General features: G+C 48.4%; 1 protein-coding gene across 4 annotated transcripts in view; it reads right to left on the bottom strand.

The window, feature by feature from the left end:
• Nucleotides 1-14759, bottom strand: part of LOC109887978 (centromere protein Q) — a 23437-nt gene extending 8678 nt beyond the window's left edge. The window contains exons 1-6 of one of the 4 annotated variants that reach the window (XM_031815927.1): nt 14392-14759; nt 13958-14076; nt 13693-13865; nt 13301-13369; nt 603-732; nt 329-448 (exon numbers count right to left, since the gene is read on the bottom strand). In XM_031815927.1, the coding sequence (XP_031671787.1) occupies nt 329-448; nt 603-732; nt 13301-13369; nt 13693-13865; nt 13958-14076; nt 14392-14509 (729 nt within the window). In that variant the 5' untranslated portion in view covers nt 14510-14759. Of the gene's footprint in view, nt 1-328; nt 449-602; nt 733-13300; nt 13370-13692; nt 13866-13957; nt 14077-14183; nt 14350-14391 lie in introns of those variants that run through there. The other 3 variants (XM_031815928.1, XM_031815929.1, XM_031815930.1) reach the window with 3 other exon arrangements.

The following is a 14759-nucleotide window of genomic DNA, read 5'->3' as shown; positions in this document are numbered from 1 at the left end:
GGCCCACGGAACGGCCCGGCCGTGGGGAAAGGCCCACGGAACGGCCCGGCCGTGGGGAAAGGCCCACGGAACGGCCCGGCCGTGGGGAAAGGCCCACGGAACGGCCCGGCCGTGGGGAAAGGCCCACGGAACGGCCCGGCCGTGGGGAAAGGCCCACGGAACGGCCCGGCCGTGGGGAAAGGCCCACTGAACGGCCCGGCCGTGGGGAAAGGCCCACGGAACGGCCCGGCCGTGGGGAAAGGCCCACGGAATGGCCCGGCTGTGGGAAAGGCCTACGGAACTACCTATGAGATATTTGAAGTAGTATTTTAACCCAGATCTGTCTTACCTGCTGGTTACTCTCCTCCTGCTGCTCCAGTTGTTGTCTGAGGTTAAAACACTGGTGCTCCAGGGAGTCTCTCTCCTTCTCTCGCTGTTCTAGAGAGCCCACAACAGCACCCAGATCCGCCTGGACACACAGGAGCAACATCAGACGAGAACCACACACACACAATCCTTCTCTAGCTGTTCTAGAGAGCCCACAACAGCACCCAGATCCGCCTGGACACACAGGAGCAACATCAGACGATAACCACACACACACTCCCCTTCCAGTGTCTCACCACCAGCTTGGTGAGGATCTTCTTGCCAACGGCTGACTTCCTCGTCTCTTCCTGGTGTTGACGAGAAGAATGACTCATCATTTCCTGTTTCTGAATTGGCACTGACAGTTGAGCCAGTTTAGACAGGAACCTGGAACCAGAATGCAGTCAATGTGGTTAGCCAAGAAAGACATCTTGCAGTAGACTCAACACATATACATACACAGAGCATTCAGACCCATTCCCCTTTTTCCACATTTTGTTACGTTACAGCCTTAATCTACACACATCCCATAATGATAAAGCAAAAACTTTATTTTTTAGAAAAAACAAATACCTTATTTACGTAAGTATTCAGACCCTTGGCTATGAGACTCGAAATTGAGCTCAGGTGCATCCTGTTTCTATTGATCATCCTTGAGATGTTTCTACAACTTGATTGGAGTCCACTTGTGGTAAGTTCAATTGATTGGACATGATATGGAAAGGCACACACCTGTCTATATAAAGGTCCCACAGTTGACAGTGCATGTCAGAGCAAAAACCAAGCCATGAGGTCGAAGGAATTGTCCGTAGAGCGCCGAGGCAGGATTATGTCGAGGCACAGATCTGGGGAAAGGTATCAAAAAAGTCTGAATGTCCTTGAGTGGCTCAGCCAGAGCCCGGACTTGAACCCCATCGAACATCTCTGGAGAGACCTAAAAATAGCTGTGCAGCGACGCCCCCCACCCAACCTGACAGAGCTTGAGAGGATCTGCAGAAAAGAAAATGGGAGAAACTCCCCAAATACAGGTGTGCCAAGCTTGTAGCATCAGACCCAAGAAGACTTGAGGCTGTAATCGCTGCCGATGGCGCTACAATAAAAATGTCTAGAAGGCCAGAATCCCGGAGTCGCCTCTTCACTGTTGACGTTGTGACTGGTGTTTTGCGGGTACTATTTAATGAAGCTGCCAGTTGAGGACTTGTGAGGTGTCTGTTTCTTAAACTAGACACTAACCAGTTTGCTCTGTTCTGTGAAGGGAGTAGTACACAGCGTAGTACACAGCGTTGTACGAGATCTTCAGTTTCTTGGCAATTTCTCGCATGAAATAGCTTTAATTTCTCAAAACAAGAATAGACTGACGAGTTTCAGAAGAAAGTTATTTGTTTCTGGCCATTTTGAGCCTGTAATCGAATCCACAAATGCTGATGCTCCAGATACTCAACTCGTCTAAAAGGCAGCCAGTGTTATTGCTTCTTTAAAATCAGAACAGTTTTCAACTGTGCTAACATAATTGCTAAAAGGGGTTTTCTAATGATGAATTAGCCTTTTAAAAGTATTAACTTGGATTAGCTAACACAACGTGCCAGCGGAACACAGGAGTAGCTAACACAACGTGCCACTGGAACACAGGAGTAGCTAACACAACGTCCTACTGGAACACAGGAGTAGCTAACACAACGTGCCACTGGAACACAGGAGTAGCTAACACAACGTCCTACTGGAACACAGGAGTAGCTAACACAATGTGCCACTGGAACACAGGAGTAGCTAACACAACGTGCCACTGGAACACAGGAGTAGCCAACACAACGTGCCACTGGAACACAGGAGTAGCCAACACAACGTGCCACTGGAACACAGGAGTAGCTAACACAACGTGCCACTGGAACACAGGAGTAGCTAACACAACGTGCCACTGGAACACAGGAGTAGCTAACACAACGTGCCACTGGAACACAGGAGTAGCTAACACAACGTGCCACTGGAACACAGGATTAGCTAACACAACGTGCCACTGGAACACAGGAGTAGCCAACAGGTTCCAAGTCGTCGTGTCGTGTCCCTGTATATTTCGTTTTTTACATATTTTTCGTTTTTTACATAGCTATCCCTTTAAAAACATTTTGCTAAACCTAAGCTTCCAAATACTCTCCTGCAACCTGACTCACCCAATGTAGCTATTTTTCCTAAAGTATTTATATTTACTTCGGAACCCCTCAACTGAAGCTAGCCAGCTAACCACCAGCTATGCTAGCGGTCTTCAGCTAACCGGTCATCAGCTAACCTGTAGTTCGGAAACAACGCGACTCTAACCAGAGCATAACGGACCTATTTATTTTTCATCCCCGGATTCATCCCCGGATTCCCACCGCAAACGGAACATTTTTCAGCTGGATCTTCACAACTAGCTATCTAGCTAAACCGCAACCCCGGATGATTACCCCTGGCTAGCGTTTCCACCCACTTAGCTTGAAGCTAGCCCGGCCTGCGCTACCACCGTAGCATACTCCTGAGCTACAATACCCGGGCCCACGACCGGTCTATCGATGTCACCGCATGAAGAGGAATAAACAGACTCACCCCATCGCGACGTCCCCCAAAGGCTAACTCTCTAGCCCTCGCTATCTCCCTGCTTGCTAATTCATCCTGCTAACTGCTAGCTTGTCCAGCTCCGGTCCGCTAACTGCTACCTTGTCTAGCCCGGGCCTACAAACTGTTAGCTTGTTAGCACAGGCCTGCTAACCGCCTGAATCGCCGCGTCCCAAACGCTCACCGGACCCACATTTACTTTCTATCTCTTTTGACTTTTAATTTGTTTATACCTTCCGGAAACCTGCCTCACCCAATGTGATACGGAATCGCTATTATTATTTTTAGAACACACTCAAGAACCTCCAGAAGCTAACCAGCTAACTAGCTACAAGCTATTTAGTCATTGTTAGTTTTTTAAAACCTGGATAACACTCGCCAGTCCAGCTTCCCTGCCCCATCCACCGCTGCCCCCTGGACACTGATCTCTTGGCTACATAGCTGATGCACGCTGGACTGTCCATTAATCACGGTACTCCATTCTGCTTGTTTGTTTTATCTGTTGGCCCCGTTGCCTAGTCTACGCCTTTTTACCTGCTGTTGTTGTGCTAGCTGATTAGCTGTTGTCTCACCTACTGTTTTAGCTAGCTTTCCCAATTCAACACCTGTGATTACTGTATGCCTCGCTGTATGTCTCTCTCAAATGTCAATATGCCTTGTATACTGTTGTTCAGGTTAGTTATCATTGTTTTAGTTCACAATGGAGCCCCTAGTTCCACTCTTCACGCCCCTGATAACTCCTTTGTCCCACCTCCCACACATGCGGTGACCTCACCCATTACTACCAGCATGTCCAGAGATACAACCGCTCTCATCATCACCCAGTGCCTGGGCTTACCTCCGCTGTACCCGCACCCCACCATACCCCTGTCTGCGCATTATGCCCTGAATATATTCTACCATGCCCAGAAACCTGCTCCTCTTATTCTGTCCCCAACGCTCTAGGCGACCAGTTTTGATAGCCTTTAGCCGCACCCTCATAATACTCCTTCTCTGTTCCGCGGGTGATGTGGAGGTAAACCCAGGCCCTGCATGTCCCCAGGCACCCTCATTTGTTGACTTCTGTGATCGAAAAAGCCTTGGTTTCATGCATGTCAACATCAGAAGCCTCCTCCCTAAGTTTGTCTTACTCACTGCTTTAGCACACTCTGCTAACCCTGATGTCCTTGCTGTGTCTGAATCCTGGCTCAGGAAGGCCACCAAAAATTCAGAGATTTCCATACCCAACTATAACATCTTCCGTCAAGATAGAACTGCCAAAGGGGGAGGAGTTGCCGTTTACTGCAGAGATAGCCTGCAAAGTAATGTCATACTTTCCAGGTCCATACCCAAACAGTTCGAACTACTAATTTTGAAAATGACTCTCTCCAGAAATAAGTCTCTCACGGTTGCCGCCTGCTACCGACCCCCCTCAGCTCCCAGCTGTGCCCTGGACACCATTTGTGAATTGATCGCCCCCATCTAGCTTCAGAGTTTGTTCTGTTAGGTGACCTAAACTGGGATATGCTTAACACCCCGCCAGTCCTACAATCTAAGCTAGATGCCCTCAATCTCACACAAATCATCAAGGAACCTACCAGGTACAACCCTAACTCTGTAAACAAGGGCACCCTCATAGACGTCATCCTGACCAACTGGCCCTCCAAATACACCTCCGCTGTCTTCAACCAGGATCTCAGCGATCACTGCCTCATTGCCTGTATCCGCTACGGAGCCGCAGTCAAACGACCACCCCTCATCACTGTCAAACGCTCCCTAAAACACTTCTGTGAGCAGGCCTTTCTAATCGACCTGGCCCGGGTATCCTGGAAGGACATTGACCTCATCCCGTCAGTTGAGGATGCCTGGTCATTCTTTAAAAGTAACTTCCTCACCATTTTAGATAAGCATGCTCCGTTCAAAAAATGCAGAACTAAGAACAGATACAGCCCTTGGTTCACCCCAGACCTGACTGCCCTCGACCAGCACAAAAACATCCTGTGGCGGACTGCAATAGCATCGAATAGTCCCCGTGATATGCAACTGTTCAGGGAAGTCCGGAACCAATACACGCAGTCAGTCAGGAAAGCTAAGGCCAGCTTCTTCAGGCAGAAGTTTGCATCCTGTAGCTCCAACTCCAAAAAGTTCTGGGACACCGTGAAGTCCATGGAGAACAAGAGCACCTCCTCCCAGCTGCCCACTGCACTGAGGCTAGGTAACACGGTCACCACTGATAAATCCATGATTATCGAAAACTTCAATAAGCATTTCTCAACGGCTGGCCATGCCTTCCGCCTGGCTACTTCAACCCCGGCCAACAGCTCCGCCCCCCCCGCAGCTCCTCGCCCAAGCCTCTCCAGGTTCTCCTTTACCCAAATCCAGATAGCAGATGTTCTGAAAGAGCTGCAAAACCTGGACCCGTACAAATCAGCTGGGCTTGACAATCTGGACCCTCTATTTCTGAAACTATCTGCCACCATTGTCGCAACCCCTATTACCAGCCTGTTCAACCTCTCTTTCATCTCGTCTGAGATCCCCAAGGATTGGAAAGCTGCCGCAGTCATCCCCCTCTTCAAAGGGGGAGACACCCTGGACCCAAACTGTTACAGACCTATATCCATCCTGCCCTGCCTATCTAAGGTCTTCGAAAGCCAAGTCAACAAACAGGTCACTGACCATCTCGAATCCCACCGTACCTTCTCCGCTGTGCAATCTGGTTTCCGAGCCGGTCACGGGTGCACCTCAGCCACACTCAAGGTACTAAACGATATCATAACCGCCATCGATAAAAGACAGTACTGTGCAGCAGTCTTCATCGACCTTGCCAAGGCTTTCGACTCTGTCAATCACCATATTCTTATCGGCAGACTCAGTAGCCTCGGTTTTTCGGATGACTGCCTTGCCTGGTTCACCAATTACTTTGCAGACAGAGTTCAGTGTGTCAAATCGGAGGGCATGCTGTCCGGTCCTCTGGCAGTCTCTATGGGGGTGCCACAGGGTTCAATTCTCGGGCCGACTCTTTTCTCTGTGTATATCAATGATGTTGCTCTTGCTGCGGGCGATTCCCTGATCCACCTCTACGCAGACGACACCATTCTATATACTTTCGGCCCGTCTTTGGACACTGTGCTATCTAACCTCCAAACAAGCTTCAATGCCATACAACACTCCTTCCGTGGCCTCCAACTGCTCTTAAACGCTAGTAAAACCAAATGCATGCTTTTCAACCGGTCGCTGCCTGCACCCGCATGCCCGACTAGCATCACCACCCTGGATGGTTCCGACCTAGAATATGTGGACGTCTATAAGTACCTAGGTGTCTGGCTAGACTGCAAACTCTCCTTCCAGACTCATATCAAACATCTCCAATCGAAAATCAAATCAAGAGTCGGCTTTCTATTCCGCAACAAAGCCTCCTTCACTCACGCCGCCAAGCTTACCCTAGTAAAACTGACTATCCTACCGATCCTCGACTTCGGCGATGTCATCTACAAAATGGCTTCCAACACTCTACTCAGCAAACTGGATGCAGTCTATCACAGTGCCATCCGTTTTGTCACTAAAGCACTTTATACCACCCACCACTGCGACTTGTATGCTCTAGTCAGCTGGCCCTCGCTACATATTCGTCACCAGACCCACTGGCTCCAGGTCATCTACAAGTCCATGCTAGGTAAAGCTCCGCCTTATCTCAGCTCACTGGTCACGATGGCAACACCCATCCGTAGCACGCGCTCCAGCAGGTGTATCTCACTGATCATCCCTAAAGCCAACACCTCATTTGGCCGCCTTTCGTTCCAGTACTCTGCTGCCTGTGACTGGAACGAATTGCAAAAATCGCTGAAGTTGGAGACTTTTATCTCCCTCACCAACTTCAAACATCAGCTATCTGAGCAGCTAACCGATCGCTGCAGCTGTACATAGTCTATTGGTAAATAGCCCACCCTTCTTCACCTACCTCATCCCCATACTGTTTTTATTTATTTACTTTTCTGCTCTTCTGCACACCAATATCTCTACCTGTACATGACCATCTGATCATTTATCACTCCAGTGTTAATCTGCAAAATTGTAATTATTTGCCTACCTCCTCATGCCTTTTGCACACATTGTATATAGACTCCCCCTTTGTTTTCTACTGTGTTATTGACTTGTTAATTGTTTACTCCATGTGTAACTCTTTGTTGTATGCTCACACTGCTATGCTTTATCTTGGCCAGGTCGCAGTTGCAAATGAGAACTTGTTCTCAACTAGCCTACCTGGTTAAATAAAATTAATTTTTTTTTTAAACACAACGTGCCATTGGAACACAGGAGTGATGGTTGCTGATAATTGGGCCTCTGTACACCTATGTAGATATTCATTTTTTTCAGTTTCCAGCTACAATAGTAATTTACAAAATGAACAATGTCTACACGGTATTTCTGATCAATTTGATATTATTTTAATGGACAAAAAAAATGTTTATTTTCTTTCAAAAACGAGGCCATTTCTAAGTGACCCTAAACTTTAGAACGGTCGTGTTTCTGTCACAGACCTCCAGGTGTATATTATGCATCTAACCTTTATTCAACTAGTCAGTTAAGAACAAATCCTTATTTACAATGACGGCCCAGGAACAACTGGTCTAGGAACAGTGGGTTAACTGGTCTAGGAACAGTGGGTTAGCTGGTCTAGGAACAGTGGGTTAGCTGGTCTAGGAACAGTGGGTTAGCTGGTCTAGGAACAGTGGGTTAGCTGGTCTAGGAACAGTGGGTTAGCTGGTCTAGGAACAGTGGGTTAACTGGTCTAGTGGGTTAACTGGTCTAGGAACAGTGGGTTAACTGGTCTAGTGGGTTAACTGGTCTAGGAACAGTGGGTTAACTGGTCTAGTGGGTTATCTGGTCTAGGAACAGTGGGTTAACTGGTGTAGTGGGTTAACTGGTCTAGGAACAGTGGGTTAACTGGTCTAGGAACAGTGGGTTAACTGGTCTAGTGGGTTATCTGGTCTAGGAACAGTGGGTTAGCTGGTCTAGTGGGTTATCTGGCCTAGGAACAGTGGGTTAACTGGCCTAGGAACAGTGGGTTAACTGGCCTAGGAACAGTGGGTTAACTGCCTGTCAGGGGCAGAACGACAGATTTGTACCTTGTCAGCTCGAGGAACCGATCCAGCAACCTCTCGGTTACTGGCCCAACCCTCTAACCACTAGGCTACCTGCCACCCCATCTGCCACGCTGATCCTCAACATTAAGGCCCCTCAACAGGGAGGAGGTCATAGACCTGGCCGTGTGTTGCCAGGACAACAACCTCTCAATGTGAGCAAGACAAAGGAGCTGATCGTGGACTGCGGAAAAAGAGGGCTGAACAGGCCCCCATTAACATCGACGGGACTGAACAGAGGGCCCCCATTAACGTCGACGGGACTGAACAGAGGGCCCCCATTAACGTCGACGGGACTGAACAGAGGGCCCCCATTAACATCGACGGGACTGAACAGAGGGCCCCCATTAACATCAACGGGACTGAACAGAGGGCCCCCATTAACATCAACGGGACTGAACAGAGGGACCCCATTAACATCAACGGGACTGAACAGAGGGCCCCCATTAACATCAACAGGACTGAACAGAGGGCCCCCATTAACATCAACAGGACTGAACAGAGGGCCCCCATTAACATCAACAGGACTGAAGTGGAACGGTTCAAGTCCACATCTCCAACGACCTATCGAAGGTAGGCCTGACCACCGACAAAACATTGAGACAGCATATAGGGAGGAGGTTAGAGACCTGGCAGTGTGTTGCCAGGACAACAAAACTCTCAATGTGAGCAAGACAAAGGAGCTGATCATGGTACAAACACACCAAGACAGTTGTGAAGAGGGCACGACGACACCTTTTCCCCTCAGGAGACTGAAAATATTTTGCATGGGTCCCCAGATGCTCTTGATGGTGCAACTAGAACTTTTTGAGCATCTTGACCGGTTGCCTCACCGCCTGGTATGGCAGCTGCTCAGCTTCTGACCGTAAGGCGCTACAGAGAGTAGTGCTTACGGCCCAGTACATGACTGGGGCCAAGCTTCCTGACATCCAGGACCTCTACACCAGGCGGTGTCAGAGGAAGACCCTATAGAGGGTAGTGCATACGGCCCAGTACATCACCAGGGCCAAGATTCTTGACATCCAGGACCTCTATACCAGGCGGTGTCAGAGGAAGACCCTATAGAGGGTAGTGCATACGGCCCACTACATCACCAGGGCCAAGATTCTTGACATCCAGGACCTCCATACCAGGCACTGTCAGAGGAAGGCCCCAACCATCCACGTCACAGACTGTTCTCTGCGGTACCGGAGCACCAAGTCTAGGACCAAAAAGCTCCTCAAGAGCTTCTACCCCCAAGTCATAAGACTCCTCCTACTGCTGCTCCAGGGAGTCTCTCTCCTTTAACATCAACAGGACTCAACAGCTTCTACCCCCAAGACATAAGACTCCTCCTACTGCTGCTCCAGGGAGTCTCTCTCCTTTAACATCAACAGGACTCAACAGCTTCTACCCCCAAGACATAAGACTCCTCCTACTGCTGCTCCAGGGAGTCTCTCTCCTTTAACATCAACAGGACTCAACAGCTTCTACCCCCAAGACATAAGACTCCTCCTACTGCTGCTCCAGGGAGTCTCTCTCCTTTAACATCAACAGGACTCAACAGCTTCTACCCCCAAGACATAAGACTCCTCCTACTGCTGCTCCAGGGAGTCTCTCTCCTTTAACATCAACAGGACTCAACAGCTTCTACCCCCAAGACATAAGACTCCTCCTACTGCTGCTCCAGGGAGTCTCTCTCCTTTAACATCAACAGGACTCAACAGCTTCTACCCCCAAGACATAAGACTCCTCCTACTGCTGCTCCAGGGAGTCTCTCTCCTTTAACATCAACAGGACTCAACAGCTTCTACCCCCAAGACATAAGACTCCTCCTACTGCTGCTCCAGGGAGTCTCTCTCCTTTAACATCAACAGGACTCAACAGCTTCTACCCCCAAGACATAAGACTCCTCCTACTGCTGCTCCAGGGAGTCTCTCTCCTTTAACATCAACAGGACTCAACAGCTTCTACCCCCAAGACATAAGACTCCTCCTACTGCTGCTCCAGGGAGTCTCTCTCCTTTAACATCAACAGGACTCAACAGCTTCTACCCCCAAGACATAAGACTCCTCCTACTGCTGCTCCAGGGAGTCTCTCTCCTTTAACATCAACAGGACTCAACAGCTTCTACCCCCAAGACATAAGACTCCTCCTACTGCTGCTCCAGGGAGTCTCTCTCCTTTAACATCAACAGGACTCAACAGCTTCTACCCCCAAGACATAAGACTCCTCCTACTGCTGCTCCAGGGAGTCTCTCTCCTTTAACATCAACAGGACTCAACAGCTTCTACCCCCAAGACATAAGACTCCTCCTACTGCTGCTCCAGGGAGTCTCTCTCCTTTAACATCAACAGGACTCAACAGCTTCTACCCCCAAGACATAAGACTCCTCCTACTGCTGCTCCAGGGAGTCTCTCTCCTTTAACATCAACAGGACTCAACAGCTTCTACCCCCAAGACATAAGACTCCTCCTACTGCTGCTCCAGGGAGTCTCTCTCCTTTAACATCAACAGGACTCAACAGCTTCTACCCCCAAGACATAAGACTCCTGAACATCTAATCAAAATGTCCACATTGACACCCCCCCCCCTTTGTTTTTACTCTGCTGCAACTCACTGTTAATTATATAGGCACCTCTAGCCTGTACCCCAGCACGCCGACCAGCCTGTACCCCAGCACGCCGAACAGCCTGTACCCCCGCACGCCGACCAGCCTGTACCCCAGCACGCCGACCAGCCTGTACCCCAGCACGCCGACCAGCCTGTACCCCAGCACGCCGACCAGCCTGTACCCCAGCACGCCGACCAGCCTGTACCCCAGCACGCCGACCAGCCTGTACCCCAGCACGCCGACCAGCCTGTACCCCAGCACGCCGACCAGCCTGTACCCCAGCACGCCGACCAGCCTGTACCCCAGCACGCCGACCAGCCTGTACCCCAGCACGCCGACCAGCCTGTACCCCAGCACGCCGACCAGCCTGTACCCCAGCACACAGACCAGCCTGTACCCCAGCACACAGACCAGCCTGTACCCCCAGCACACCGACCAGCCTGTACCCCAGCACGCCAACCAGCCTGTACCCCAGCAGGCCGACCAGCCTGTACCCCAGCACGCCGACCAGCCTGTACCCCAGCTTTTCACGGTAAGGTCTACTATACCTGTTGTATTCAGCTTTTCACTGTGAGGTCTACTACACCTGTTGTATTCAGCTTTTCACTGTAAGGTCTACTACACCTGTTGTATTCAGCATTTCACTGTAAGGTCTACTACACCTGTTGTATTCAGCATTTCACTGTAAGGTCTACTACACCTGTTGTATTCAGCATTTCACTGTGAGGTCTACTACACCTGTTGTATTCAGCATTTCACTGTGAGGTCTACTACACCTGTTGTATTCAGCATTTCACTGTGAGGTCTACTACACCTGTTGTATTCAGCATTTCACTGTAAGGTCTACTACACCTGTTGTATTCAGCATTTCACTGTAAGGTCTACTACACCTGTTGTATTCAGCATTTCACTGTAAGGTCTACTACACCTGTTGTATTCAGCATTTCACTGTGAGGTCTACTACACCTGTTGTATTCAGCATTTCACTGTGAGGTCTACTACACCTGTTGTATTCAGCATTTCACTGTGAGGTCTACTACACCTGTTGTATTCAGCATTTCACTGTAAGGTCTACTACACCTGTTGTATTCAGCATTTCACTGTGAGGTCTACTACACCTGTTGTATTCAGCTTTTCACAGTAAGGTCTACTACACCTGTTGTATTCAGCTTTTCACAGTAAGGTCTACTAAACCTGTTGTATTCAGCATTTCACAGTGAGGTCTACTACACCTGTTGTATTCAGCTTTTCACTGTGAGGTCTACTACACCTGTTGTATTCAGCATTTCACTGTGAGGTCTACTACACCCGTTGTATTCAGCATTTCACTGTGAGGTCTATTACACCTGTTGTATTCAGCATTTCACTGTGAGGTCTACTACACCCGTTGTATTCAGCATTTCACTGTGAGGTCTACTACACCTGTTGTATTCAGCATTTCACTGTGAGGTCTACTACACCTGTTGTATTCAGCATTTCACTGTGAGGACTACTACACCTGTTGTATTCAGCATTTCACTGTGAGGTCTACTACACCTGTTGTATTCAGCATTTCACTGTAAGGTCTACTACACCTGTTGTATTCAGCATTTCACTGTAAGGTCTACTACACCTGTTGTATTCAGCATTTCACTGTAAGGTCTACTACACCTGTTGTATTCAGCATTTCACTGTGAGGTCTACTACACCTGTTGTATTCAGCATTTCACTGTAAGGTCTACTACACCTGTTGTATTCGGCGCATTTGACAAATAAAATGATTTGTTCAGAGAAGACTGTTGCTGCACAGAAACCACTACTAAAGGACACCGATAAGAAGAGACTTGCTTGAAACACGAGCAATGGACATAAGACCGATGGAAATCTGTCCTTTGGTCTGATGAGTCCAAATTAGACATTTTTGGTTCCAACCGTTTGTGTCTTTGTGAGACGCAGAGTAGGTAAACGGATGATCTCCGCATGTGTGTTTCCCACCGTGAAGCATGGAGGAAGAGGTGTGATGGTGCTTTGCTGGTGACACTGTCTGTGATTTATTTAGAATTCAAGGCACTCTTAACAAGCATGGCTACCACAGGACAATGACCCACCACACCTCCAGGCTGTGTCAGGGATATTTGACCAATAAGTAGAGTGATGGAGCGCTGCATCAGATAACCTGGCCTCTACAATCACCCAACTGAGATGGTTTGGGATGAGTTGGACCGCAGAGTGAAGGAAAAGCAGCCAACAAGTGCTCAGCATATGTGGGAACTCCTTCAAGGCTGTTGGAAGAGCATTCCTCATGAAGCTGGTTGAGAGAATTCCAAGGGTGTCCAACATTGTCATCAAGGCAAAGGGTGGCTACTTTGAAGAATATAAAATATAAAATCAATTTTGATTTGTTTAATATTTTTCTGGTTACTACATGATTCCATATGTGTTATTTCATAGTGTTGATGTCTTCACTATTATTCTACAATGTAGAAAATAGTAAAAATAAAGAACAATTCTGGAAGGTGGTGTCCAAACTTTTGACTGGTACTGTATATGAAAATAATCCAGTATTTTGGGTGACATAAGTGCATCTATTGAGGGGCTTATCCCTCAGTACAGGGCGACACTGATCATAGTAGGTCCACTGTCCCCAGTCCTACACAGAGTTCTGTTCTCTCACCTGTTTTTCACCATGTTCAGATGTTTCTGCGATTCCTCTTTGTTAGTCCGTCTTCCGGCCAGAACAGACCTGAGAGAGCGAGAAAAGGAGAGAGGGTTAAAAATGAATCAGTTAGTAACAACAACCCAGGGAAACCTTAAACCAGGGCTATTCAAGCGTCAGTTCACCGATGGGCCAGTGGCCATTACAGCGCCTCGGTTCTCCTAGACAGATGAACAGTGGCCGAGATTCACAGTCGACTTCCTGGGTGCTACTCACTGTATAGACAGGCCCAGTCAAGAACCATGATGGAGGACGTTACAGTATAGACCGGCCCAGTCAAGAACCATGATGGAGGACGTTACTCACAGTATAGACCGGCCCAGTCAAGAACCATGGAGGATGTTACTCACAGTATAGACAGTCCCAGTATGTTGTCTAGAGCCGTAATGGAGGACTTGGTCAGCGGTTTCCACTTCTCCTGACCTTTCAGCTTCCTGGGACTTGCAACTGTGCCACCTTTCTTCTTCTTCTTCTGTGGTTTTGGCTGAGGGATCTGGCTGCTGGTTCCTGGCTGGGGCTCCTCCTGAAGAGGGTACACGAAGACAGAATGATGTGATGAAAACAAAAAGGAGAACCGTATCCTCTCAGAGGTTTAATTCTTCAGAACTTTCTCACCTGAGATACTCTCCGTTGACGTGTCTTTATACCGGGCTTATTTGGCTCGCCTGTCTTCTTGCCTTTAGGTGCCTTGGAGGAGGCGCGTTCCGATCCCCGGACAGGCTTCATAATTTCAACTAGGAAAAAGAGACAGACAGCTAATCAAGGCATACACGGGAAAAGTGGGGGAAAAATAATATAGCCGCTAAATATATAATGATATACAATCTGAAAGCTAACTAACATGAGCACCTCCTAGACGAAACACGGATGTAGTTTGTTTTGTCAACAACAGCTAGCGAAATACTTTTTTTTTTTTTTTTTTACATTTTATACACAAGGCGATTTAGTAGAACAGTTTAGAGGTGCAATTTCTCGTTGCAGTTAAGGTCCAATGTCGGAGAATAACAATAGTTAAAACACTTAAAACAAACGTTTGTAACTTGACTTACCAGTTTCGCGGTAAATTTCTTTCAAACATTTGTTTGTAATCATTGCGCATGCGTTATGAGCGGCAAGCAGGCCACTCCAGGCGGCCATGATGGAAAGGGCAATGAGGGCACTCCTCATAGAGGATGATAGGGGCCTCTAGTGGCCAAAAAGGACGTTTTAGGCAGCGTTCTTCTCCTTAGCACAATTTACAAGTATGGCTCTCTCTGGCCTCTCCATGTTTCCCCAGCCACCATCACTACCAATCCAAACCCACAGCTACCACCACTCCCAATCCAAACCCCCTGAAACTGCTTTCTTAATTCAATGGACGTCTTCAAGAGGAAGTGAGTTCCAGGTGCATTCCATTCCACTCCTCAGTGGGCAACAC

This window comes from Oncorhynchus kisutch, unplaced genomic scaffold (assembly GCF_002021735.2).
Source record: "Oncorhynchus kisutch isolate 150728-3 unplaced genomic scaffold, Okis_V2 scaffold700, whole genome shotgun sequence".
Lineage (NCBI taxonomy): Eukaryota > Metazoa > Chordata > Actinopteri > Salmoniformes > Salmonidae > Oncorhynchus > Oncorhynchus kisutch.
The sequence above is the reverse complement of the archived record's forward strand: the minus strand, read 5'-3'. Positions and strand labels throughout refer to the sequence as shown.